Source organism: Falco punctatus (assembly GCF_963210335.1).
Source record: "Falco punctatus genome assembly, chromosome: 8".
Taxonomy (NCBI): Eukaryota; Metazoa; Chordata; class Aves; order Falconiformes; family Falconidae; genus Falco; species Falco punctatus.
Genome location: NC_137588.1, coordinates 44,892,211 through 44,920,202, shown reverse-complemented (window position 1 = coordinate 44,920,202; position 27,992 = coordinate 44,892,211). Strand labels below are relative to the sequence as shown.

Genomic DNA, 27,992 nt, shown 5'->3' with positions numbered 1-27,992 from the left:
TACCATGCCAGAAGCAAATAGGGAGACAGACGGCTCCTTCCCGGCACAACCGCTTTCTGATGCGGGGCCGGGCGGCGGCGGGAAGTTGGGGCTGAAAACCATCAGGTCGCTCTTGCCCGCGCCGTCCGTCACGCACAGGCTCCGGCTCTGGCGCTGCGAGTACGACCAGCTCCCCACCTCGCTGGCGCACACCAGCGTCGCCGGCCCGGGACCCGACAGCACGGCCGCCCGCGGCGCCCACCGCGACGCCCCGTACAGCACCACGGCCAGCAGGAACAGGCTCGACACCGCGCAGATGGCCACCACCAGCCACACGTTCGTCGCCGCCGACGCCGACGCGTCGCCCTCCGCGCCCGCCACCGCACGCAGCCCCGGCCCCGAAGACGACGAGCCCGAGGCCGCCAGGGCCGCCTCGGCGCCCTCCACCAGCGACACGCTCAGCGTGGCCGTGACCGAGCGCGCCGGCTCCCCGTGGTCCCGCACCACGATGACCAGCCGCTGCCGCGGGCCGTCCGCCTCCTCCAGCGCCCGCGCCGTGCTCACCTCGCCGCTGTACAGCCCCACGCGGAACGGGCCCTTGCCCCGCGGCTCCCACAGCTCGTAGCGCAGCCACGCGTTGTAGCCCGAGTCCGCGTCCACCGCGCGGATCTTCGCCACCACCTGCCCCGCCGGCGCCCCCCACGCCGCCCACGCCCACAGCGCCCCCGAGCCCGGCCCCGACGCCGCCTCGCCCGCGGCCCCGGGGCCCGGCCCGCCGCCGGCAGGAGGCAGCAGCGCCGGCGCGTTGTCGTTCTCGTCCACCACGAAGAGCTGCACCGTCGCGTTGCCGCACAGCGGCGGCTCCCCCGCGTCCACCGCCCGCACCTCGAACTGCAGCACCTGCAGCTCCTCGTAGTCCAGCGGCTGCAGCGCCCACAGACGACCGCTCTCCGCGTCCACCGACACGTAGCTCGACGCCGACCGCCACGCCCCGCCCGACACCGCGCCGCCGCCGCCCTCCGCCACCGAGTAGCTCACGCGCCCGTTGCCCGCCTCGTCCGGGTCCCGCGCCCACAGCCGCGCCAGCTCCGCGCCCGCCGCGTTGTTCTCCCGCGCCAGCACCGTGTACACGGCCTGCGCGAACGCCGGCGCGTTGTCGTTCACGTCCGACACCGGCACGCGCAACCCGCGGCTGGCGCGCAGCGGCGGCGCCCCGCCGTCCTCCGCCCGCACCTCCACCTCGTACTCCGACACCCGCTCGCGGTCCAGCGCCTCCCGCAGCACCAGCGAGTACGAGCCCGCGAACGTCGCCACCAGCCCGAACGGCGACGCCGGCCACACCGCGCACCGCACGCGACCGTTCGCCCCCGAGTCCCGGTCCGACACGCTCAGCAGCGCCACCACCGTCCCCACCGCCGCGTCCTCCGGCACCGGCACCGACAGCGACGTCACCCACACCTCCGGCGCGTTGTCGTTCACGTCCAGAACCTCCACCACCACCTTGCAGTGACCCGACAGCGGGGGGGAGCCTTTGTCTCTCGCTTCTACCGTTATCTCGTAACGATCCATTTCTTCGTAGTCTAATTTTCCTCGAAGTCTGATTTCTCCTCTGTTTTCGTCGATAGCGAGCATTTCTTTAACTTTTGTCGTGACGTGCCTACCAAATAAATACATAATATTACTATTGAACCCTTCGTCCAAATCCGTGGCACTGAGCGTGAGTAACACAGAACCAGGTTCTGAACCCTCTAAGACTTCCACTTTATATACCGAATGGTTGAACTGGGGCGCGTTGTCATTCACGTCCAGCACCGAGATCACCAGCTCCACCGTGCCCGTCAGCGGCGGCCGGCCCCCGTCACTCGCCGTCAGCACCAGACGGTGTACAGCCACCGACTCGCGGTCCAGCGGTTTCGTTAAAACAAGAGCCAGAGACGCGCTCTGGTCCTTATTCCCCTGATGTTCAAGAGAGAAGTGCTCGTTGGGGCTGAGCGCATAGGAGAGCTGCGCGTTGGCTCCGGTATCTGCATCCGACGCGCCCTCCAGCGGGAACCGGGACCCCGGCACCGAAGATTCCGCGATGTTAAGGGCTTCTTCGTTGACAGGGAAGAGCGGGGCGTTGTCGTTGATGTCGGTGACCTCCAGCTCCACGTGGAAGACGCGCAGCGGCCGCTCCACCAGCACCTCCAGGCGCAGGGCGCACGGCGCGCTCTTCCCGCACAGCTCCTCCCGGTCCAGCCGCGAGCTCACCACCAGCGCCCCGCTCGCCCCGCTCACCTCCACGCTCGCCCGCCGGCCCTGCGCCACCAGCCGCAGACGCCGCGCCTCCGCCTCGCCCGCCTCCAGGCCCAGGTCCTGCGCCAGGCGGCCCACCACCGTCCCGGCCTTGGCTTCCTCCGGCACCGAGTAGCGCACCTGCCCGCCGCCCAGCGCCCAGGCCGCCTGCAGCACCAGCACCCGCACCGCGGGCGCCCACCACACGCCCATCGCACCCGCCGCCCTTCCCGCACGGGCCCCGCACGGCTCCCCGCCGCCGCCCGGCTGCACGCCTTAAGGCCTCCCCAGCAGGCGCGGGGCGCTGCAGCCGCTCTCCGCCGCACCGTGCCGGGCAGCCTGCCGCACCGTGCCTCCCGCTAACGGCAGCTGTCACAGCAGCTCGGGGCGGAGCTGCCGCCCTCCCGCCGACTCGCGGCCAACAGCGACATCTGGTGTCCGAGCGCGGCCCGCAGCGGCGCTCCGCGGCTGGAAGGCCGGAGCGTGGCTTCGCCCGCTCGACCGACAGGCTCCGCCATTCCCCTTCAAAATAGTCCCCTTCGTCGGAAACGGTGGTAGGCCCTTCTCTTCTCTCGCCGTTTTTTTCCCTCTCTCTTCTCTCTTTTCTCTCCTGTCTGTGCCTCGCTTCGTTTTTCACCCTTTTCTCCCATCTCGCTTTGCTTATCTCTGTCTTCTGTGTCCTCTTCCTTTTATTTCTTCTCTCCTTTCCCTTCTCATTTCGCTTTTATATCTCTCTTATCTCTCTCTCCTTCTTTTCTTTCCTCTCCCTTCTGCTTTGCTTTTCTCTCTCTTCTCTCTCCTTTCGCTTCACTTTTCTCTTCTTCCTTCTCTCTCATAAAGGCACTTTAGTAAATATGTATTTCCCAAAACATTTCCAAATACCTACATTAACCCACACCTGGGCAAGGTCTTCACCAAAAAAAGCCTGCCCCACTTCCGATCTTCTGACTTCGTCTTCCTTACACGTTGATGAGAAGGCAATAACTCAGTTTCTTAATTTATTTCTTTCTTTGCAAAGAGAGTTCAGATGCTTTCACTGGAGATGGTCTTGAGATTCGCTAGAGATCATTTGATCTTCCATCCATGGAAAGTACTCGGGTCTCCAGAAGACATAGATTCACACGGAATTTCTTGTGCCTAGTGCAGCAGTTTGCTAAATTTCCTACTTTTTCATGGCTTTGTCACAGTGATGTTGCTGAGCAATCACACACATTCTCCTCGGGTTTGATAAAGTTAATAATAGAATGAGGCCAGAATGGTTTTGCCTTTTGAAGTACAGGTCCAACCTGAGAAACCATCGATGCATATAAATTCCAAAGATTTTCAATTCATCAGTGACTCCCTAACTCTACGTGTCAGTCTAAACATAATTCACATGGCACAAATCCTCTCTGAAGGGTGAAATAGCTCAGGGAACCTGCGCACTCTAGCAGTCTTTTTGTGTCTTGGTAAAGTATTTCTAGTATGTTTTATTCCTCACTCATACCTGCACAATGAATGACATGTTCTTTCTTACCTTTTCGGGCAGGTAGGCACTCACAGGACAGCAAAACAAAGTTCCCACTACTGATGGAGATGAGTCACTGCAGGATACAGTACAGTCATCCACCCATGATATAACTGAAGCCAAAACAAAAGTGTTGCACCACTGCTCTGGCAAGGTACAGTCTTACATGTTCCCAGGCTCCACCTCCATCCACTGACATAAACAGATCAGGGACCCTTCTCTACACAACTACAGGCACTTGCTGTTACCCTGTCATGCAGGCCAGGCAGCAACACAAACCAGATGATTTCACACAGTAGTGAGTTGCTGGTTCTACCACAGAAGCATCAATGATGCAACAGGATGTCAAAACAAAATTAAGATACCAAATACTAAAAAAATCTAGGTAGGTCTGTTGACAGGTCATCTTTAATCACACATGATGCTATTTTAACAGTTGTCTTGATTTATTTCCAGGTCTCCGTTGTCAGGGCCGAGCTCAAGGATCACTATTCACCATGTCAGGGAAGCAGGGCTGGAAAAACAAATAGTTTTTGTCCAGCCTCTCAGATCCCTCCTGTATTGCCAGCATTTCTCTTTCAACTTCTATGAAGATGGAAACAGAAATTGCACCTGAAGCCTCACAGCATTCTCTCGAGGTAAACCTCATCTTAAGTGACTATAAGATAGTGAACCACAGTGATCGCAAGATCCAAAAAAAGTCTGAAATCAAATAGTCAACACTATTTGGTTGCATGACTCTTGCTCACAATTACTGATATATCTCCTGAGAAAGGCAAGCTAAGCCACGCTATCCACAGGGGACTCAGGAGTTTCAGGTATCATCCCAGTTCATGGTCACATGAGCATCATAAAGCATATACAACATGAGACACAAAGTAACAGTTTATTTTAAAAAGCACTCTCAGGAAGGGGCGGGGGAGGGGTGTGGAGAAAAAGAAAGAAATGCAAAGCTACCACTGCAAGGTACATAGAAGTAGCAGAGTCAGGAATTGTAGGTGAGGTGCCTCGACAAATATATTTGCCCACTAAAAAGAAGTCCTTTAGCAACACATCTTGCCTAATATAGCACTATGGCTGCACGATTTTCACACCTACCTTGGTTCATGCTCTTCTGCTATTAAGTACTTTGTGTTAGAAACTACATTTACATCATACTCAGAACGAGGCGACATGAAATGCTTCTACTATCTTTTCCATGTCCATAGTAATTCTGTAGAACTTCACAAACAACAACAAAAAAATATATACCACACCAGGTGAAGAGAGAAGAACATGGAGTACCAACTGTGAGACCTTGATGGATCTCCCTTTCAAAGGAATATAAAAAAGAAGGACAGATTTCTGATTAAGGAAAGAATGGAAACCAGCACTTCAATGCAGGCAAAAGCAAAGAGTTCACTACAACTGTCCTTCGTGCAAGATAGGAAAACGCACAAAACTGAAGACAGTCGATACAAAATGAAAAAAGGGTGAGAGAGGCACTTAGAGTTGTGATTAACTACACAGATGGCACGAAAACTAAACCTGATAATATCAGCAACATCATAAGGTCAACACTGCAGTCGGTCAGAGATCTTTGCCAGGAGCCACACCATTTAATAACTCATTAAAACATCACAAAAAAAGTAATGGAGAGTGATGTAACAAAGGCTACAGGAGACATTACCCTACCGAGCAGAGTTCAAATACAGGTCTGTGGGACTAACTGCAGAAAGAGTTGATGACCTCGAAGAACTAGGTGGGAAAATGGCAAAAGACTTTTCATACAGCACACTGCAAAACTGAGCAAGTGAGGGAAAAAATGCAGCTTCAACAGAGACAATGACTGACTCTGAAATGATGCATTTGGCAGAGGGAAGACAGTGACATCAATGTATCAGCTCCATTCTTGTGCCAATCAAAAGGGTAAGACTGTGAAACCACAGAAAAAAACTTCATTTCATCGAGCTTAGTGGAAACAAAAGGTTCACCAACACGTTGAGTATTTATTGTAGGTCCTCCCCTTCTCAAGACAGTGAGAAGAAGACAGGACACCAGGAAGAGTTTCAGAGGTGGCCAGCAGGATAAACAAAAATTTAGGACAGCTTCTGTTTGATGAGCATTTTATCATGTTAAAAAATATAAAACTATAAGGGAATTCAACAGAGAGCTTCAAAGCAGAAGAATGTACTATGAAGTACTATGAAGTATGACAGGGAATAAAGACATGAAAAACTAGATGGGATAACACAGCAAGAAAACCCACCCAATAGCAAGATGTCCACTTGTGAGGATGAGTTTGGACTGGATAGTTCCACACATCCTTTAAACCACAACTTCTGTTCTCATCTCCTTATTCAAGTAAGGCTTCCCTACAAAAAGATACGAGGTGCCAACGAAAAGAGCAACCTACCCTGTCACACCACAGACACATATGAAAGAGTAAATGTTCATGTGAAGCTACTAGCACTGAGAACGTGACGCTATAGAAAAGAGCTGCAGAACGACTCCAAGCAGTTCTGATCCTCAGGAAAAGCAAAAAGAGACGTAAAAAAACCTGTAGTGGTGTAAAAATTACAGAACTAAGAAAACAGCAGTGAAACTGCAGTCCGAAGTTACAGAGTAAAGACCGCCTAGTACCGATTGCGCTCAGGCACCGGGGACTGAGCACGGCCACCGCCACCGCCGGCCAGGGGGGCGGGCGACAAGGGCGACAGAGGGGCAGGGGCGTCGCGGGAAGGGGCGGGGAAGGGGGGGGCACTGACCGTGTCCAGCAGAGCGGGCGGCTCCGGCTGCGTCTCCTTCGCCGCGGGGCCGGGCGGCGGCGGGAAGTTGGGGCTGAAAACCATCAGGTCGCTCTTGCCCGCGCCGTCCGTCACGCACAGGCTCCGGCTCTGGCGCTGCGAGTACGACCAGCTCCCCACCTCGCTGGCGCACACCAGCGTCGCCGGCCCGGGACCCGACAGCACGGCCGCCCGCGGCGCCCACCGCGACGCCCCGTACAGCACCACGGCCAGCAGGAACAGGCTCGACACCGCGCAGATGGCCACCACCAGCCACACGTTCGTCGCCGCCGACGCCGACGCGTCGCCCTCCGCGCCCGCCACCGCACGCAGCCCCGGCCCCGAAGACGACGAGCCCGAGGCCGCCAGGGCCGCCTCGGCGCCCTCCACCAGCGACACGCTCAGCGTGGCCGTGACCGAGCGCGCCGGCTCCCCGTGGTCCCGCACCACGATGACCAGCCGCTGCCGCGGGCCGTCCGCCTCCTCCAGCGCCCGCGCCGTGCTCACCTCGCCGCTGTACAGCCCCACGCGGAACGGGCCCTTGCCCCGCGGCTCCCACAGCTCGTAGCGCAGCCACGCGTTGTAGCCCGAGTCCGCGTCCACCGCGCGGATCTTCGCCACCACCTGCCCCGCCGGCGCCCCCCACGCCGCCCACGCCCACAGCGCCCCCGAGCCCGGCCCCGACGCCGCCTCGCCCGCGGCCCCGGGGCCCGGCCCGCCGCCGGCAGGAGGCAGCAGCGCCGGCGCGTTGTCGTTCTCGTCCACCACGAAGAGCTGCACCGTCGCGTTGCCGCACAGCGGCGGCTCCCCCGCGTCCACCGCCCGCACCTCGAACTGCAGCACCTGCAGCTCCTCGTAGTCCAGCGGCTGCAGCGCCCACAGACGACCGCTCTCCGCGTCCACCGACACGTAGCTCGACGCCGACCGCCACGCCCCGCCCGACACCGCGCCGCCGCCGCCCTCCGCCACCGAGTAGCTCACGCGCCCGTTGCCCGCCTCGTCCGGGTCCCGCGCCCACAGCCGCGCCAGCTCCGCGCCCGCCACGTTGTTCTCCCGCGCCAGCACCGTGTACACGGCCTGCGCGAACGCCGGCGCGTTGTCGTTCACGTCCGACACCGGCACGCGCAACCCGCGGCTGGCGCGCAGCGGCGGCGCCCCGCCGTCCTCCGCCCGCACCTCCACCTCGTACTCCGACACCCGCTCGCGGTCCAGCGCCTCCCGCAGCACCAGCGAGTACGAGCCCGCGAACGTCGCCACCAGCCCGAACGGCGACGCCGGCCACACCGCGCACCGCACGCGACCGTTCGCCCCCGAGTCCCGGTCCGACACGCTCAGCACTGCCACCACCGTCCCCACCGCCGCGTCCTCCGGCACCGGCACCGACAGCGATGTCACCCACACCTCCGGCGCGTTGTCGTTTATGTCCAGCACCTCCACCACCACCTTGCAGTGACCCGACAGCGGAGGGTTGCCCTGATCTGTCGCATCCACTTGCAGGCGATACAGACCAACATCCTCAAAGTCTAAGTCACCTCTAACATGGATCTCTCCGCTGTTTCTGTCGATCCCGAAAACCTCTCTTCCATCTTGAGGGAACAGAGTCCGGAGATAATACCAGACGTTCCTGTTCGTACCCTCGTCCAAATCGACGGCATACAGCTTGATCAATGAAGTTCCGCTTTCAGTGTTTTCCGGCAGCTGCACTTTATACACCGACTGGTTGAACTGGGGCGCGTTGTCGTTGGCGTCCAGCACCGAAATCACCAGCTCCACCGTGCCCGTCAGCGGCGGCCGGCCCCCGTCACTCGCCGTCAGCACCAGACGGTGCACTGCCACCGCCTCCCGGTCCAGCGGTTTCCTGAGTACCAGGAACAGGGACTCACCGTCCTCATCGGCTTTTTGCAATTCCACAGCGAAGTGCTCGTTGGGGCTGAGCGCATAGGAGAGCTGCGCGTTGGCTCCGATATCTGCATCCGACGCGCCCTCCAGCGGGAACCGGGACCCCGGCAGCGTGGTGAATTCCGCGATGCTGAGGTTTTTGCGGGCGGCGGGGAAGAGCGGGGCGTTGTCGTTGATGTCGGTGACCTCCAGCTCCACGTGGAAGACGCGCAGCGGCCGCTCCACCAGCACCTCCAGGCGCAGGGCGCACGGCGCGCTCTTCCCGCACAGCTCCTCCCGGTCCAGCCGCGAGCTCACCACCAGCGCCCCGCTCGCCCCGCTCACCTCCACGCTCGCCCGCCGGCCCTGCGCCACCAGCCGCAGACGCCGCGCCTCCGCCTCGCCCGCCTCCAGGCCCAGGTCCTGCGCCAGGCGGCCCACCACCGTCCCGGCCTTGGCTTCCTCCGGCACCGAGTAGCGCACCTGCCCGCCGCCCAGCGCCCAGGCCGCCTGCAGCACCAGCACCCGCACCGCGGGCGCCCACCACACGCCCATCGCACCCGCCGCCCTTCCCGCACGGGCCCCGCACGGCTCCCCGCCGCCGCCCGGACGCGCCGGCTCTGCCGACCGCCCCGCGCCGCGCCGCCCCCCCCGCGCTCACAGCCGGGCTCTCCGCCGCACCGGGGCGGAGCCGACGCGCCGCTCCGCCGCCGTTCCTGAGCCTGCAGCGACACCGTGTGCTGCTCCGCCGCCTCGCACGCTCCCCGACAGCGACCGCGGACCCGCGCCGGCCAGCTCCCCGCTCGCTCGGCTGCTCCTCCCGCCTCTTCCTCTTGCTGTCCGTCTCCTCACTGCCTGCCTTTGGCTTGCATGCCTGCCTTCCTCCCCTTCCTCCTCTTTCTGACGTTTCATTTCCTACGTTCCCCTTCGTTCTCCCCACAATTCCTTTTCTTCCCTTCTCTTGTCTCGTTCCTTTCTTCTCTTTCTGCTCTTTTCTCCTTCCGACTGTTCCGCCTCCTCCTTCCCTCCCTTATCCTTTTCGTTCTTGCCTTCCGTGACCTTTCCTTTACGCCCCTTTCCCTTCTTTTTCCACCATGCCCCCTCCTTTACCCCACGCTGGCACATCGCCAGTCCCCTCACCGCCGCGGCGGTGGCCCTCAGTGCCGGGGCCATCCGCGCTAATTGCGGACCATCAGCGCTAATTACCGAGCACCGGTGCCGGAGAGAGGGACACTAACCAAGGCGGAGGCTGTTAGGGACCGAAGCCGTGCAGCGTCTACAGGTGATGTCGTCCCGTGCTGGACATCTTCTCATCAGCCCTTCCTTTCTTCCTTGCTTTTTACTCCCATTGTTTCCTTCCTTCTCTTTCACCTTCCTTCTGCGATACTCCTGCAAGGTAACATCGGCGCGTCCTGGTCATCTGCTTTATGCTTTCTTCATCATTCCCGTCTTTGTCATCTTTCTTCCTTCCTTCCTTGCTTCTTCTCTTCCTCTCTTTCTTCCTTTCGTTATCTCTCCCTGTATGTCCCTCCCCGCCTTTCCGTGTATAGGAATCCATAGCGATCGGGCATGCTAATAAACTCATCCATCTTATCATCCTTTATCTTCTTTCTCTCTGTTGCTTGCTTCGTTCTGGTTTCCTTCACTTCTCTACATTTTTCCTTCCTTCCTGCTCTTCTTACTCCTTCTCGTCCCTGTCCTCTCTTTGCCTCTTCCTTTGCTCCTTCACCAACATATTTTCTAGATGCCTACATCACCCTCACCCCATGCAGCACGGACATGCCCTCTCAGGTATGAGCTCCCATTCCTCTTCCTCACCACCTTTCATCAAGCCTTGCACAGCGCCTTGGAGCACCCAGGATGCCGAGCTCCTCACCTCCATTCGGCATGCAGAGATAACGGTGGTGATGCTGGTCATCTCCCATATCATCTCTTCCTTCTTTCCATTCTTTCTCTTCTTTCATACATGCTTGCTTCTTCCTTTCATACAGTCCTCTCAAGGATCCAGCGAACAACACAGCAAGGCCATCACATGGCAAAGAACAGCACTGCCACATCAGAGCAGAATCCACCGCCATCAGAGACAAAAGCCCAAGGCTCAGGTCCTCAGACCTCCATGAAACAGGCTCCAAAGAGTTCAGGAAATCCAGGGCAGTCTTCCCTTCGGGAAATCCAGCCCAGCAACCAATCCTCCAAGAAGGCTGAAAAAGCATGGCACAACCACAGCTCCCAAGCACTCTCCCTGCACCTCGATGAAGAGCTGTTTTTTCCAGCTGCTCACCACGTGTTAACCCTTGCTTCTTCTTGCAGGCAGGCACGCACTGCCAGAACAACACTCCAAGAACCTTGGTACCCATGAACTCCATCATTAATGTGAGCCATGCGACACTTTAGCCAAACAAACGCCACAAAGGGAAGACCACAGAGGTTTGGATATGAAATCCCCTCTATGCTAAACACATCCACTCCCAGAAATGCACTGGGGTCCTCCCCATCTGTCCTTCTGCCATCAGCTCATGCTGTTCCTGCAAGCAGCAGAAGCAGGAACAAAAGCAGGTGGTGGTGCTTTGCTGTCCAAACTTATAGGCATTATGATCCAAGACACATTTGGTTGACCCAACATGAAGGTACCACGGCTGAATGGGAACAAAAGTACAAGATCTCAAACACAGCCTCTTTAGGTACAAGAAACTCACCTGTAGAATTCGTGGTTCCTTCTTCTGGAAAAGAAACACTTTCAGGACAGGCCAGCTGGCTCTGAGAGACATTTTACCTTACAGTTAACAGTGATTTCTGTCAAGAAAGAAACTACTATGGTTCTCCAAATGCTTTGAAACCACTGAACAGTGCGTAGTGCTCCATTATGTACTGCTATCACAGCGGAAGCAAGAGGGAGATGTGAAAGCCAAGGACATTCTGTGAATGTCAACCTCGGCTCCAGAGAGTGGGAAAAGCAACATCTTACACTGATGCCCAACCACCCAAATATCTGCAACCTGACTGACAGCTGCAGAACTCAGCAGGCTGCATCTCACTAACCATTACCAACACACTGCCAATGACAGAGAAGACAAACACAAAAGGGTGGGAGGTTTTGGTAAGAGCAGAGAAGAAAACCAAAGGAACCCATTTCACCGTACTGAAACCCAAGGACTGCCAACATCTTGAATAGAGAGAGAACTTCTTCTCCTGCCTAGCAAGACTCAGAGCAGAAAGATAACACAGAGACATTCGGTGAAGGGTGGCTCCGTGACCACAATGTGCAAAATTTTCCTTTTGAGCAGTAACATTCCATGTCAAAAGAAAGGAACTAAAGGCATGTCTATCATGTGACTTAACAATCAGTAATACCACAAAGATCACCAGTGCCTTACCATATGTGGAACTTCTGGAGGTCCCGAGAAGGTTGTGGGAAAGTAGCAGTGTGCGCTGGGAGTCTTCTCAAGGATTTCTACTGGAATATACTCTGTCCTGTGCCATGGCAAATGTCATCTCCAGGGCTGAGCAGACATTCTCCAGTCCTTCCACAATGACACAGGCCGTGTTCAACCCAGCATCTCCAATCCCCCCAGGCAACCCTCTTCCCCACTCAACGTCACCCTCACCCTTAATACATGACCAGGCCCTACTTGGTGCCACTAGCAGGATCACAACTACAAGACCCAGATACTGCTCTAACCCAACAACACGCCCCAGCTCTAAACCCCACTCTGAGCACAACTCAGGCCTTTGCACATCCTCACCTTCCCTCACAACTGGCAGAAAGAAACTATGGAGCCATGCAAAGCCACACAGTGCCTGGCAGACTTTTCCAAGACACATGAACTGCACTCGAAAGCCTTTTGCCTTCTCAGAAATATCCAATGGGAACACCACAGAGCTGCACGTTTTTGGAGTGTCTGTGATTACAGCTGGGACACCTCAGATCCCACTCTGCAGGGATTTTATTCCTTGAGAGAACCACACCAAAGGCTGAAACGCAAGCACACCCAAAATAGCAGTTGGGTGGGAGAATTTCCACGACACAACACCAGAGCTGTGCTGCTGTGCAGGGTTTCGTGTCTATGTGCACGTATCAGAATGAGTCAACACTGGCAAGAGGACACACCATCTCTGCTGAGACCAGATGAGCAGGGAAAGTTGAGCACCCAAAGGTCACACACACCTCCTTACATCCCTGTTAAAATCCTGCCTGAGGAGGATCGAGGAACCAACACGGCAACATCAATGGCAGTGGAAACTCGTGTAGATGCTCACTATTACACAAGGACAGCAGACAGAATCTGCCTGGATGCTTTGTGCTTTTTCAGCAATTTCATATAGAAATGGAGTTCTTAAGGATTCTGTGATCAGAGCTCTGACACCTCTGATCCCACTCCACACAGATCTTATTCTTGGACAGAACCACACCAGATGCTGAAGTGCAAGCAATCTCACCATGTCAACCGGGTGGGGGAATTTGTGCCACCCAAAACCAGAGCTGGGCTGCTCTGCAGGCTTTTCTCTGAACATGCACACATCAGAATGAGCCATGCGTGCAATGGCACACCACACACACACGTTCCTACCAAACCCAATGTGCAACTGCACAAGCAGGGGAAGTCAAGACCACAAAGGTTACATCCACCTCATCACGTGCCCTTACAAATCCTGACTGAGGATGACCGCGGAACCATCATGGCAGCATCAGCGGTGCGGAAGCTACTAGAGATGCCAAACAGCACACAAGGACAGCAGGTTGAAGCACTAACCTCCCACAGCACCCTTCCCAAGACAGCAGTGAAAATGTTCATCAGACAACATTCAGCAGTCTGCATTTCATCACCTCTTACCAACACTTTGCCTATGTCAGGCAGGCAGCAGCACCAGGGACACTGTGGTGTGACATCTTCAGAACCTCAGACAACTCTATTGGGTCTGGCTGAGCCTCACAGCAGCCCTTGTAATGCTGTGCTTCTGTTGGTAGATAGAAAGGCAGTGGTAAAACACCACTGTTCTGACTACTGCTGAGCAGTGCTTCCACAGCACCAAAGCTGTCTCTCCAACCTTTCCCCACAGTCTCACCAGAAGGCTACAGGTGGGCTAGATCTTGTGAGGGGACATATCCAGGGCACGTGACCCAAAGTGACCAGTGGCATATTCCATACCATATGATGCTTGCTCAGATATAAAAGCTAAAAGAAAGGAGGACAATGGTGGGGTATTAGTTAGTTATGATACTTCTCTTACAGAGCAACCACTACTCCGAATGAGGGCCTGCTTCCTCGGAAGTGGTTGAACGTCACCTGCTGACTGGAGGTAGAAAATAACACCTTTTGCTTTCCTTGGATTCCACATGTGCGACTTTTGATATTGACAAGGACAGGCCCTACTCAGTGCCACTGCCACATTCACTTCTGGGACATGAAACAGTTTCCTTTCTCACCTCAAGGCTCAAACTTACATTTGCTTACCCTTTCCATCAATGACAGCAACTTTAAGAACATATGAAGGCATCACACACATACAGTCTCAGGCAGATAGTTGCTGCTGACTCCTTATCTTGGACCTCAAGTGGGGTTTTTTCAGCTCATTTTGTCCCTGTGTTTGACTGTACATAGGAATGACACAGTATTTGGAGGAGGCACCTGGCATCCAACCAAGGGCAACACACCACAAGGACATTGTGGGCATCTCAGTAACACACACTGTCTCAAGATCCAGATGGCCTCCATCTCCAGGCCCTTGGAGCCTGGGAAACAATCATCTTTAAAAGAATCCTTTATGGCCATCCTGCCCCATGCTTTCCTCTAGCCATACTACATTCCTCTCCTCTGGCACATAGATGATCAAGACAAATACATCATCTCCCATACTTACCATATTAGGACATGGCCTATGGTCTTCCCAAGGATTACTAGCTCCTGCAGGCAAGTCTTACCACAGCTTAAAGTCATCTTTCACATCACGACATGGTCCAGGCCCTACTCATGCCACTACCACATTCATCTCTGGGACATGACACAGCTTCCTTTCCCACCTCAGGGCTCAAACCTACTTTGGCTGGCTTACCCTTCCCATCAATGACAGCAACATAAAGAACACAGAAAGGCATCACACACAATATCGGGCAGACGCTCTACTGCGGACTCTTCATGCTCGGCAATGCCTCAGCCAGCTCAGATGGAAATGGGGCAGCCCTGGGAGCAATACTCTTCCTAAAGGTCATGTCGCAACAGCTCTAAACAGCAATGGCGTTCATTCCAGCCTCTGACAGAAAAACCCAAACGCTGATGAGCAAACCTCAGCTGTGGACAAGAACTGCTGCAGGGTGCGGCCAGATCTTCATTCCTCCCGTACCCCAAGAGTCAAGGGGCTCCGGCAAGGACACAAAGGCAGGTGCAACGGTCCCGTCAGGAGCCTCCAGCACCTGCCCAGCGACCACCACCCTCGGGCATCGGGGGCTGAGCACGGCCACCGCCACCGCCGGCCAGGGGGGCGGGCAACAGGGGGGCAGGGGCGTCGCGGGAAGGGGCGGGGAAGGGGGGGGCACTGACCGTGTCCAGCAGAGCGGGCGGCTCCGGCTGCGTCTCCTTCGCCGCGGGGCCGGGCGGCGGCGGGAAGTTGGGGCTGAAAACCATCAGGTCGCTCTTGCCCGCGCCGTCCGTCACGCACAGGCTCCGGCTCTGGCGCTGAGAGTACGACCAGCTCCCCACCTCGCTGGCGCACACCAGCGTCGCCGGCCCGGGACCCGACAGCACGGCCGCCCGCGGCGCCCACCGCGATGCCCCGTACAGCACCACGGCCAGCAGGAACAGGCTCGACACCGCGCAGATGGCCACCACCAGCCACACGTTCGTCGACTCTGACGCCGACGCGTCGCCCTCCGCGCCCGCCGCCGCACGCAGCCCCGGCCCCGAAGACGACGAGCCCGCGGCCGCCAGAGCCGCCTCGGCGCCCTCCACCAGCAACACGCTCAGCGTGGCCGTGACCGAGCGCGCCGGCTCCCCGTGGTCCCGCACCACGATGACCAGCCGCTGCCGCGGGCCGTCCGCCTCCTCCAGCGCCCGCGCCGTGCTCACCTCGCCGCTGTACAGCCCCACGCGGAACGGGCCCTTCCCCCGCGGCTCCCACAGCTCGTACCGCAGCCACGCGTTGTAGCCCGAGTCCGCGTCCACCGCGCGGATCTTCGCCACCACCTGCCCCGCCGGCGCCCCCCACGCCGCCCACGCCCACAGCGCCCCCGAGCCCGGCCCCGACGCCGCCTCGCCCGCGGCCCCGGGGCCCGGCCCGCCGCCGGCAGGAGGCAGCAGCGCCGGCGCGTTGTCGTTCTCGTCCACCACGAAGAGCTGCACCGTCGCGTTGCCGCACAGCGGCGGCTCCCCCGCGTCCACCGCCCGCACCTCGAACTGCAGCACCTGCAGCTCCTCGTAGTCCAGCGGCTGCAGCGCCCACAGACGACCGCTCTCCGCGTCCACCGACACGTAGCTCGACGCCGACCGCCACGCCCCGCCCGACACCGCGCCGCCGCCGCCCTCCGCCACCGAGTAGCTCACGCGCCCGTTGCCCGCCTCGTCCGGGTCCCGCGCCCACAGCCGCGCCAGCTCCGCGCCCGCCGCGTTGTTCTCCCGCGCCAGCACCGTGTACACGGCCTGCGCGAACGCCGGCGCGTTGTCGTTCACGTCCGACACCGGCACGCGCAACCCGCGGCTGGCGCGCAGCGGCGGCGCCCCGCCGTCCTCCGCCCGCACCTCCACCTCGTACTCCGACACCCGCTCGCGGTCCAGCGCCTCCCGCAGCACCAGCGAGTACGAGCCCGCGAACGTCGCCACCAGCCCGAACGGCGACGCCGGCCACACCGCGCACCGCACGCGACCGTTCGCCCCCGAGTCCCGGTCCGACACGCTCAGCAGCGCCACCACCGTCCCCACCGCCGCGTCCTCCGGCACCGGCACCGACAGCGACGTCACCCACACCTCCGGCGCGTTGTCGTTCTCGTCCAGCACCTCCAGCTCCACGCTGCAGTGACCCGACAGCGGCGGCCAGCCTTTGTCTCTCGCTTCAATACGGAAATCAAATACACTGACGTCTTCAAAGTCCAGGGCGCCCGTCAGACGGATCTCCCCTGTGATCGGATTCACGGTAATCACATCTCTTCCACTCGAGGGAATGAAATTGGTCGCAGTATATGTCACCTCACTGTTAACTCCCTCGTCCGGATCCGTGGCGTTCACCCGCGCCACCAGCGTCCCCTCGGCAGCGCTCTCTGGCAGCTGCGCTTTATACACCGACTGGTTGAACTGGGGCGCGTTGTCGTTGGCGTCCAGCACCGAAATCACCAGCTCCACCGTGCCCGTCAGCGGCGGCCGGCCCCCGTCACTCGCCGTCAGCACCAGACGGTGCACAGCCACCGACTCCCGGTCCAGCGGTTTCGTTAAAAGCAGATCGGGTACCACATTTCGATCATTCGATTTTTGTAAATCCAGGGCGAAGTGCTCGTTGGGGCTGAGCGCATAGGAGAGCTGCGCGTTGGCTCCGATATCTGCATCCGACGCGCCCTCCAGCGGGAACCGGGACCCCGGCAGCGTGGTGAATTCCGCGATGCTGAGGTTTTTGCGGGCGGCGGGGAAGAGCGGGGCGTTGTCGTTGATGTCGGTGACCTCCAGCTCCACGTGGAAGACGCGCAGCGGCCGCTCCACCAGCACCTCCAGGCGCAGGGCGCACGGCGCGCTCTTCCCGCACAGCTCCTCCCGGTCCAGCCGCGAGCTCACCACCAGCGCCCCGCTCGCCCCGCTCACCTCCACGCTCGCCCGCCGGCCCTGCGCCACCAGCCGCAGACGCCGCGCCTCCGCCTCGCCCGCCTCCAGGCCCAGGTCCTGCGCCAGGCGGCCCACCACCGTCCCGGCCTTGGCTTCCTCCGGCACCGAGTAGCGCACCTGCCCGCCGCCCAGCGCCCAGGCCGCCTGCAGCACCAGCACCCGCACCGCGGGCGCCCACCACACGCCCATCGCACCCGCCGCCCTTCCCGCACGGGCCCCGCACGGCTCCCCGCCGCCGCCCGGACGCGCCGGCTCTGCTGACCGCCCCGCGCCGCGCCGCCCCCCCCGCGCTCACAGCCGGGCTCTCCGCCGCACCGGGGCGGAGCCGACGCGCCGCTCCGCCGCCGTTCCTGAGCCTGCAGCGACACCGTGTGCTGCTCCGCCGCCTCGCACGCTCCCCGACAGCGACCGCGGACTCGCGCCGGCCACCTCCCCGCTCGCTCGGCTGCTCCTCCCGCCTCTTCCTCTTGCTGTCCGTCTCCTCACTGCCTGCCTTTGGCTTGCATGCCTGCCTTCCTCCCCTTCCTCCTCTTCCTGACGTTTCATTTCGTCCGTTCCCCTTCTTTCTTCCCACAATTCCTTTTCTTCCCTTCTCTTGTCTCGTTCCTTTCTTCTCTTTCTGCTCTTTTCTCCTTCCGCCTGTTCCGCCTCCTCCTTCCCTCCCTTATCCTTTTCGTTCTTACCTTCCGTGCCCTTTCCTTTACGCCCCTTTCCCTTCTTTTTCCACCATGCCCCCTCCTTTACCCCACGCTGGCACATCGCCAGTCCCCTCACCGCCGCGGCGGTGGCCCTCAATGCCGGGGCCATCAGCGCTAATTGCGGACCATCAGCGCTAATTACCGGCCACCGGTGCCGGAGAGAGGGACACTAACCAAGGCGGAGGCTGTTAGGGACCGAAGCTGTTTCTGCGTCTACAGATGATGTCGTCCCGTGCTGGACATCTTCTCATCAGCCCTTCCTTTCTTCCTTGCTTTTTACTCCCATTGTTTCCTTCCTTCTCTTTCACCTTCCTTCTGCGATACTCCTGCAAGGTAACATCGGCGCGTCCTGGTCATCTGCTTTATGGTTACCTCATCACTCTCTTCTTTGTCATCTTTCTTCCTTCCTTCCTTACTTCTTCTCTTCCGCTCTTTCCTTCTTTCGTTATATCTCCCTGTATGTCCCTCCCCGCCTTTCTGTGTATAGGAATCCAGAGCTATCGGGCATGCTAATAAACTCATCCATCTTATCATCCTTTATCTTCTTTCTCTCTGTTGCTTGCTTCGTTCTGGTTTCCTTCACTTTCTCTACATTTTTCCTTCCTTCCTGCTCTTCTTACTCCTTCTCGTCCCTGTCCTCTCTTTGTCTCTTCCTTGGCTCCTTCACCAACATATTTTCTAGATGCCTACATCACCCTCACCCCATGCAGCACGGACATGCCCTCTCAGGTATGAGCTCCCATTCCTCTTCCTCACCACCTTTCATCAAGCCTTGCACAGCGCCTTGGAGCACCCAGGATGCCGAGCTCCTCATTCGGCATGCAGAGATAAGGGCGGTGATGCTGGTCATCTCCCATACCATCTCTTCCTTCTTTCCATTCTTTTCTTCTTTCTCTCTTTACATGCTTGCTTCTTCCCTGCATACAGTCCTTCCTCTCCCTCCTTTCTCACTTCCTCTCTCTTCATCTTTCTTTTTCGTCTGCTTTTCCATCCCCTCCCGTTTCTTTTTTTTTACCTGACCTGCCCTACCCTTGCTTCCACATTGCTGCTTCCATATTTGTTTTTCTTTTCATTTTGGCTTTAATAAAATGTTTTCTACATGCCTACACCGCGCTCGATATCAAGGACGAACATGATTTTTCACAAGAGCTCTCATGACTCTTCCCTTCTGCCTGTCAGCCATCCGGGTGAGGAACGTCATTCCTGCTTTCCTCCAGTCTACGCAAGACAGGGGCGCTTCCCCTTCACACCCTCTCACCTTCAGGAAGGAGGACACACTCTGCAGCCCCCACTCCTCTCAAGGAACTAGCAAACAACATAGCAAGGCCATCACATGGCAAAGAACAGCTCTGCCACATCAGAAAAGAATCCACCGCCATCAGAGACAAAAGCCCAAGGCCCAGGTCCTCAGACCTCCATGAAACAGGCTCCAAAGAGTTCAGGAAATCCAGGGCACTCTTCCCTTTGGGAAATCCAGCCCAGCAACTAATCCTCCAAGAAAGCTGAAAAGGCATGGCACAACCACAGCTCCCAAGCACTCTCCCTGCACCTCGATGAAGAGCTGTTTTTTCCAGTTGCTCACCACGTGTCAAGCCCTTGCCTCTTCTTGCAGGCAGGCACGCACTGCCAGAACAACACTCCAAGAACCTTGGTACCCATGAACTCCATCATTAATGTGAGCCATGCGACACTTTAGCCAAACAAACGCCACAAAGGGAAGACCACAGAGGTTTGGATATGAAATCCCCTCTATGCTAAACACATCCACTCCCAGAAATGCACTGGGGTCCTCCCCATCTGTCCTTCTGCCATCAGCTCATGCTGTTCCTGCAAGCAGCAGAAGCAGGAACAAAAGCAGGTGGTGGTGCTTTGCTGTCCAAACTTATAGGCATTATGATCCAAGACACATTTGGTTGACCCAACATGAAGGTACCACGGCTGAATGGGAACAAAAGTACAAGATCTCAAACACAGCCTCTTTAGGTACAAGAAACTCACCTGTAGAATTCGTGGTTCCTTCTTCTGGAAAAGAAACACTTTCAGGACAGGCCAGCTGGCTCTGAGAGACATTTTACCTTACAGTTAACAGTGATTTCTGTCAAGAAAGAAACTACTATGGTTCTCCAAATGCTTTGAAACCACTGAACAGTGCGTAGTGCTCCATTATGTACTGCTATCACAGCGGAAGCAAGAGGGAGACGTGAAAGCCAAGGACATTCTGTGAATGTCAACCTCGGCTCCAGAGAGTGGGAAAAGCAACATCTTACACTGATGCCCAACCACCCAAATATCTGCAACCTGACTGACAGCTGCAGAACTCAGCAGGCTGCATCTCACCAACCATTACCAACACACTGACAATGAGAGAGAAGAAAAACACAAACGGGTGGGAGGTTTTGGTAAGAGCAGAGAAGGAAACCAAAGGGACCCATTTCACTGTACTGAAACCCAAGGACTGCCAACATCTTGAATAGAGAGAGAACTTCTTCTCCTGCCTAGCAAGACTCAGAGCAGAAAGATAACAAGGAGACATTTGGTGAAGGGTGGCACCATGACCAAAATGTGCAAAATTTTCCTTTTGAGCAGTAACATTCCATGTCAAAAGAAAGGAACTAAAGGCGTGTCTGTCATGTGACTTAACAATCAGTAATACCACAAAGATCACCAGTGCCTTACCATATGTGGAACTTCTGGAGGTCCCGAGAAGGTTGTGGGAAAGTCGCAGTGTGCGCTGGGAGTCTTCTCAAGGATTTCCACTGGAATATACTCTGTCCTGTGCCATGGCAAATGTCATCTCCAGGGCTGAGCAGACATTCTCCAGTCCTTCCACAATGACACAGGCCGTGTTCAACCCAGCATCTCCATTCCTCCCAGGCAACCCTCTTCCCCACTCAACGTCACCCTCACCCTTAATACATGACCAGGCCCTACTTGGTGCCACTAGCAGGATCACAACTACAAGACCCAGATACTGCTCTAACCCAACAACACGCCCCAGCTCTAAACCCCACTCTGAGCACAACTCAGGCCTTTGCACATCCTCACCTTCCCTCACAACTGGCAGAAAGAAACTATGGAGCCATGCAAAGCCACACAGTGCCTGGCAGACTCTTCCCAGACACATGAACTGCACCCGGAAGCCTTTTGCCCCTTCTCAGCAATCTCCAATGGAAACACCACAGAGCTGCACGTTTTTGGAGTGTCTGCGATTACAGCTGGGACACCTCAGATCCCACTCTGCAGGGATTTTATTCCTTGAGAGAACCACACCAAAGGCTGAAACGCAAGCACACCCAAAATAGCAGTTGGGTGGGAGAATTTCCACGACACAAGACCAGAGCTGTGCTGCTGTGCAGGGTTTCGTGTCTATGTGCATGTATCAGTATAAGTCAACACTGGCAAGAGGACACACCATCTCTGCTGAGACCAGACGAGCAGGGAAAGTTGAGCACCCAAAGGTCACACACACCTCCTTACCTCCCTGTTAAAATCCTGCCTGAGGAGGATCGAGGAACCAACATGGCAACATCAATGGCTGTGGAAACTCCTGTAGATGCACACTATTACACAAGGACAGCAGACGGAATCTGCCTGGATGCTTTGTGCTTTTTCAGCAATTTCATATAGAAATGGAGTTCTTAAGGATTCTGTGATCAGAGCTCTGACACCTCTGATCCCACTCCACACAGATCTTATTCTTGGATAGAGCAACACCAGATGCCGAAGCGCAAGTGATCTTACCATGTCAACTGGGTGGGGGAATTTGTGCCACCTAAACCTAGAGCTGGGCCACTCTGCAGGCTTTTCTCTGAACATGCACACATCAGAATGAGCCGTGCATGAATGGCACACCACACACACATGTTCCTACCAAAGCCAATGTGCAACTGCACAAGCAGGGGAAGTCAAAACCACAAAGGTTACATCCACCTCATCATGTGCCCTTACAAATCCTGACTAAGGATGACCGTGGAACCACGATGGCAGCGGTGCGGGATCTACTTATAGATGAAAAACAGCACACAAGGACAGCAGGTTGAAGCACTAACCTCCCACAGCACCCTTCCCAAGACAGCAGTGAAAATGTTCATCAGACAACATCCAGCAGTCTGCATTTCATCGCCTCTTACCAACACTTTGCCTATGTCAGGCAGGCAGCAGCACCAGGGACACTGTGGTGTGACATCTTCAGAACCTCAGACAACTCTATTGGGTCTGGCTGAGCCTCACAGCAGCCCTTGTAATGCTGTGCTTCTGTTGGTAGATAGAAAGGCAGTGGTAAAACACCACTGTTTTGACTACTAGTGCTTGCACAGCACCAAAGCTGTCTCTCCAACCTTTCCCCACAGTCTCACCAGAAGGCTACAGGTGGGCTAGATCTTGTGAGGGGACATATCCAGGGCACTTATACCCAAAGTGACCAGTGGCATATTCCATACCATATGATGCTTGCTCAGATATAAAAGCTAAAAGAAAGGAGGACGATGGTGGGGCATTAGTTAGTTATGATACTTCTCTTACAGAGCAACCACTACTGCGACTGAGGGCCTGATTCCTGAGAAGTGCCTGAACATCCCCTGCTGACTGGAGGTAGAAAATAACTCCTTTTGCTTTCCTTTGATTCCACATGTGCGACTTTTGATATTGACAAGGACAGGCCCTACTCAGTGCCACTGCCACATTCATTTCTGGGACATGAAAGAGTTTCCTTTCTCACCTCAAGGCTCAAACTTACTTTTGTTTACCCTTCCCATCAAGGACAGCAACATTAAGAACATATGAAGGCATCACACACACACAGTGTCAGGCAGATACTTTACTGATGACTCCTTATCTTGGACCTCAAGTGGGGTTTTTTCAGCGCATTTTGTCCCTGTGTTTGACTGTAGATAGGAATGACACAGTATTTGGAGGAGGCACCTGGCATCCAGCCAAGGACAACACACCACAAGGACATTGTGGGCATCTCAGTAACACACACTGTCTCAAGATCCAGATGGCCTCCATCTCCAGGCCCTTGGAGCCTGGGAAACAATCATCTTTAAAAAAATCCATTATGGCCATCCCGCCCCATGCTTTCCTCTAGGCATCCTACATTCCCCACTCTGGGAAATGCATAAAGGACACAGAAAGGCATCACACACACAATATCGGGCAGATGCTCTACTGTGGACTCTTCATGCTCGGCAATGCCTCAGCCAGCTCAGATGGAAATGGGGCAGCCCTGGGAGCAATACTCTTCCTAAAGGTCATGTCGCAACAGCTCTAAACAGCAATGGCGTTCATTCCAGCCTCTGACAGAAAAACCCAAACGCTGATGAGCAAACCTCAGCTGTGGACAAGAACTGCTGCAGGGTGCGGCCAGATCTTCATTCCTCCCGTACCCCAAGAGTCAAGGGGCTCCGGCAAGGACACAAAGGCAGGTGCAACGGTCCCGTCAGGAGCCTCCAGCACCTGCCCAGCGACCACCACCCTCGGGCATCGGGGGCTGAGCACGGCCACCGCCACCGCCGGCCAGGGAGGCGGGCGACAAGGGCGACAGGGGGGCAGGGGCGTCGCGGGAAGGGGCGGGGAAGGGGGGGGGGCACTGACCGTGTCCAGCAGAGCGGGCGGCTCCGGCTGCGTCTCCTTCGCCGCGGGGCCGGGCGGCGGCGGGAAGTTGGGGCTGAAAACCATCAGGTCGCTCTTGCCCGCGCCGTCCGTCACGCACAGGCTCCGGCTCTGGCGCTGCGAGTACGACCAGCTCCCCACCTCGCTGGCGCACACCAGCGTCGCCGGCCCGGGACCCGACAGCACGGCCGCCCGCGGCGCCCACCGCGACGCCCCGTACAGCACCACGGCCAGCAGGAACAGGCTCGACACCGCGCAGATGGCCACCACCAGCCACACGTTCGTCGACTCTGACGCCGACGCGTCGCCCTCCGCGCCCGCCGCCGCACGCAGCCCCGGCCCCGAAGACGACGAGCCCGCGGCCGCCAGAGCCGCCTCGGCGCCCTCCACCAGCGACACGCTCAGCGTGGCCGTGACCGAGCGCGCCGGCTCCCCGTGGTCCCGCACCACGATGACCAGCCGCTGCCGCGGGCCGTCCGCCTCCTCCAGCGCCCGCGCCGTGCTCACCTCGCCGCTGTACAGCCCCACGCGGAACGGGCCCTTCCCCCGCGGCTCCCACAGCTCGTAGCGCAGCCACGCGTTGTAGCCCGAGTCCGCGTCCACCGCGCGGATCTTCGCCACCACCTGCCCCGCCGGCGCCCCCCACGCCGCCCACGCCCACAGCGCCCCCGAGCCCGGCCCCGACGCCGCCTCGCCCGCGGCCCCGGGGCCCGGCCCGCCGCCGGCAGGAGGCAGCAGCGCCGGCGCGTTGTCGTTCTCGTCCACCACGAAGAGCTGCACCGTCGCGTTGCCGCACAGCGGCGGCTCCCCCGCGTCCACCGCCCGCACCTCGAACTGCAGCACCTGCAGCTCCTCGTAGTCCAGCGGCTGCAGCGCCCACAGCCGACCGCTCTCCGCGTCCACCGACACGTAGCTCGACGCCGACCGCCACGCCCCGCCCGACACCGCGCCGCCGCCGCCCTCCGCCACCGAGTAGCTCACGCGCCCGTTGCCCGCCTCGTCCGGGTCCCGCGCCCACAGCCGCGCCAGCTCCGCGCCCGCCGCGTTGTTCTCCCGCGCCAGCACCGTGTACACGGCCTGCGCGAACGCCGGCGCGTTGTCGTTCACGTCCGACACCGGCACGCGCAACCCGCGGCTGGCGCGCAGCGGCGGCGCCCCGCCGTCCTCCGCCCGCACCTCCACCTCGTACTCCGACACCCGCTCGCGGTCCAGCGCCTCCCGCAGCACCAGCGAGTACGAGCCCGCGAACGTCGCCACCAGCCCGAACGGCGACGCCGGCCACACCGCGCACCGCACGCGACCGTTCGCCTCCGAGTCCCGGTCCGACACGCTCAGCAGCGCCACCACCGTCCCCACCGCCGCGTCCTCCGGCACCGGCACCGACAGCGACGTCACCCACACCTCCGGCGCGTTGTCGTTCACGTCCAGAACCTCCACCACCACCTTGCAGTGACCCGACAGCGGCGGCCAGCCTTTGTCTGTTGCTTCAACCTGGATCTCGTATGAACGGACGTCTTCAAAGTCCAGGGCGCCCGTTAGACGGATCTCACCCGACTTCGGATTTAAAATAAAAAAATTTATCCCCTTTAGGGGAAAAACATTGTTTGATGTAAACGTCATTTCTCTGTTGCTTCCCTCGTCCGGATCCGTGGCGTTCACCCGCGCCACCAGCGTCCCCTCGGCAGCGCTCTCCGGCAGCTGCACTTTATACACCGACTGGTTGAACTGGGGCGCGTTGTCGTTGGCGTCCAGCACCGAAATCACAAGCTCCACGGTGCCCGTCAGCGGCGGCCGGCCCCCGTCACTCGCCGTCAGCACCAGACGGTGCACAGCCACCGACTCCCGGTCCAGCGGTTTCACAAGAACCAGGAAAAGGGATTCTCGGTACTCTTCACTGCGATGCAAATCCAGAGCGAAATGCTCGCTGGGGCTGAGCGCATAGGAGAGCTGCGCGTTGGCTCCGATATCTGCATCCGACGCGCCCTCCAGCGGGAACCGGGACCCCGGCAGCGTGGTGAATTCCGCGATGCTGAGGTTTTTGCGGGCGGCGGGGAAGAGCGGGGCGTTGTCGTTGATGTCGGTGACCTCCAGCTCCACGTGGAAGACGCGCAGCGGCCGCTCCACCAACACCTCCAGGCGCAGGGCGCACGGCGCGCTCTTCCCGCACAGCTCCTCCCGGTCCAGCCGCGAGCTCACCACCAGCGCCCCGCTCGCCCCGCTCACCTCCACGCTCGCCCGCCGGCCCTGCGCCACCAGCCGCAGACGCCGCGCCTCCGCCTCGCCCGCCTCCAGGCCCAGGTCCTGCGCCAGGCGGCCCACCACCGTCCCGGCCTTGGCTTCCTCCGGCACCGAGTAGCGCACCTGCCCGCCGCCCAGCGCCCAGGCCGCCTGCAGCACCAGCACCCGCACCGCGGGCGCCCACCACACGCCCATCGCACCCGCCGCCCTTCCCGCACGGGCCCCGCACGGCTCCCCGCCGCCGCCCGGACGCGCCGGCTCTGCTGACCGCCCCGCGCCGCGCCGCCCCCCCCGCGCTCACAGCCGGGCTCTCCGCCGCACCGGGGCGGAGCCGACGCGCCGCTCCGCCGCCGTTCCTGAGCCTGCAGCGACACCGTGTGCTGCTCCGCCGCCTCGCACGCTCCCCGACAGCGACCGCGGACCCGCGCCGGCCACCTCCCCGCTCGCTCGGCTGCTCCTCCCGCCTCTTCCTCTTGCTGTCCGTCTCCTCACTGCCTGCCTTTGGCTTGCATGCCTGCCTTCCTCCCCTTCCTCCTCTTTCTGACGTTTCATTTCGTACGTTCCCCTTCGTTCTCCCCACAATTCCTTTTCTTCCCTTCTCTTGCCTCGTTCCTTTCTTCTTTTTCTGCTCTTTTCTCCTTCCGCCTGTTCCGCCTCCTCCTTCCCTCCCTTATCCTTTTCGTTCTTGCCTTCCGTGCCCTTTCCTTTACGCCCCTTTCCCTTCTTTTTCCACCATGCCCCCTCCTTTACCCCACGCTGGCACATCGCCAGTCCCCTCAACGCCGCGGCGGTGGCCCTCAATGCCGGGGCCATCAGCGCTAATTGCGGACCATCAGCGCTAATTACCGGCCACCGGTGCCGGAGAGAGGGACACTAACCAAGGCGGAGGCTGTTAGGGACCAGCTCCGTCGGAGTCTACAGGGAAGGTCGGTGCGTGCTAGTCATCTACTTTATCGGTTCTTTCTTTCTTTCTTTCTCCTCCTTGTCATCTTCCTTCCTCAATTACTGCCTTGTTCCATTTCTTCCTTGCATCTTCCTTTATTTCTTTCTGGTTTTCACTTCCTCACTCCTTCTTCCTTTCCTCCTTTCTCTGCTCAGCACATTTCTGGGCACAGCAATAGCCTTGGTGCCATGTTAATAAACTCGCTAATCCTTTCCTCCTTACTCCCGCTCTTCTTTCCTTTGCATGCTTGGCTATTGCTTGCTCTTCTTGCTTGGCACTGTTCCTTCCTTCCTTCCTTCCACTCTTTTCTGTTTGTCTTCTTTTTGTTGTCCTGACCCTTCCTCCCTTCTCTTCTCCTTCTCTCTTTGACTCTTCTTTGCCTCCTTAACCAACAAGTTTCCTGTATGATTACACCACCCTCCATATCAAGCACGGACTTGACCTTTGGCATGAGCTCTCACTCCTCTTCCCTGACGACTTCCACCTCTCCAGACCAGAACAACCTTCCTGCTTTCTTCCAGTCTCCTGAAGACAGACTGCCCCTGCACCTCCCCTTCTGGAAGAAGGCCGCACTCCACAGCCCCTGTCCTCTCATGGAAGAGAATCCACCACCATCTGAAGCACAAGCTCAACGCCCAGGTACTTCGACATCTCTGCAGAAAGGCTCCAGTGAGCCCAAACAACCCGGGGGACACTCTCCCTCGGCAACTCAAACCCATCAGAGCCCAGTATACTAATTCTCCAAGAAAGCTGAAAAAGCATGGGGCAAACACGGCTCCCAAGCATTCTTCATACACCTTGATGAAATCTGTTCTTCTGGCCTCATTTTCCACATCCACGCTGAAAGTCAAGCTCTTGCTTCTCCTTTCAGGCAGGCATGCTCTGCCAGCACAACACAGCAAGAACCTCGGCACCCAGGGGCATTAGTCCCCATGGAATACCTCTCACTCACTTTTGACCCACCTGTCAAAAGCCACAAAGTTAAAACCATGGCATTTTCATTAGAACATCCCTTCGATGCCCAACACATCCACTCCGAGAAACGCTTTAAGGTCACTCCTCCATCTGTACTCTCTGTCACTTGCTCACACTGTGTCCAGAACCAGCAAGAAAGGAATGACAGTAGGCAGTGCTGCTTTGCTGCTCCAATCAAAGCAATCACCGAGTCCAGCTCCCAATCCATCCAATATGAAGATACCATGCCTATACAGGAACAGAAGTACAGCTGTCTCTCAAACTCACGAGTGACTTACCTGTAGCATCACTGGTTGCTTCTTCAGAAAAGAAACATGTTTAGGGGAG

The 27,992-nt window shown here is 58.0% G+C and overlaps 3 protein-coding genes across 3 annotated transcripts in view; all 3 read right to left on the bottom strand.

The window, feature by feature from the left end:
* Nucleotides 1-11,431, bottom strand: part of LOC308068528 (protocadherin alpha-8-like) — a 109,513-nt gene extending 98,082 nt beyond the window's left edge. Inside the window, exons 1-3 of the mRNA XM_080399314.1 lie at nucleotides 6,508-11,431; nucleotides 6,105-6,299; nucleotides 4-2,520 (exon numbers count right to left, since the gene is read on the bottom strand). Of these exons, the coding sequence (XP_080255440.1) occupies nucleotides 4-2,520; nucleotides 6,105-6,299; nucleotides 6,508-8,958 (5,163 nt within the window). The 5' untranslated portion in view covers nucleotides 8,959-11,431. The remainder of the gene's footprint in view (nucleotides 1-3; nucleotides 2,521-6,104; nucleotides 6,300-6,507) is intronic.
* A 3,053-nt stretch (nucleotides 11,432-14,484) lies between these two features.
* LOC308068600 (protocadherin alpha-8-like) lies at nucleotides 14,485-20,416 on the bottom strand. Its single transcript, XM_080399478.1, has one exon. The coding sequence runs from the start codon at nucleotides 17,388-17,390 to the stop codon at nucleotides 14,796-14,798; it is 2,595 nt and encodes an 864-aa protein (XP_080255604.1). The 5' UTR covers nucleotides 17,391-20,416; the 3' UTR covers nucleotides 14,485-14,795.
* Nucleotides 20,417-21,298: 882 nt separating this feature from the next.
* LOC308068599 (protocadherin alpha-3-like) lies at nucleotides 21,299-26,331 on the bottom strand. Its single transcript, XM_080399477.1, has one exon. The coding sequence runs from the start codon at nucleotides 25,940-25,942 to the stop codon at nucleotides 23,228-23,230; it is 2,715 nt and encodes a 904-aa protein (XP_080255603.1). The 5' UTR covers nucleotides 25,943-26,331; the 3' UTR covers nucleotides 21,299-23,227.
* Between the last annotated feature and the right edge of the window lie 1,661 nt (nucleotides 26,332-27,992).

Excerpts from the sequence above, each read along its gene's own strand:
- LOC308068600 (XM_080399478.1), bottom strand. The coding sequence starts at position 17,390 with ATGGGCGTGTGGTGGGCGCCCGCGGTGCGGGTGCTGGTGCTGCAGGCG.
- LOC308068599 (XM_080399477.1), bottom strand. The coding sequence starts at position 25,942 with ATGGGCGTGTGGTGGGCGCCCGCGGTGCGGGTGCTGGTGCTGCAGGCG.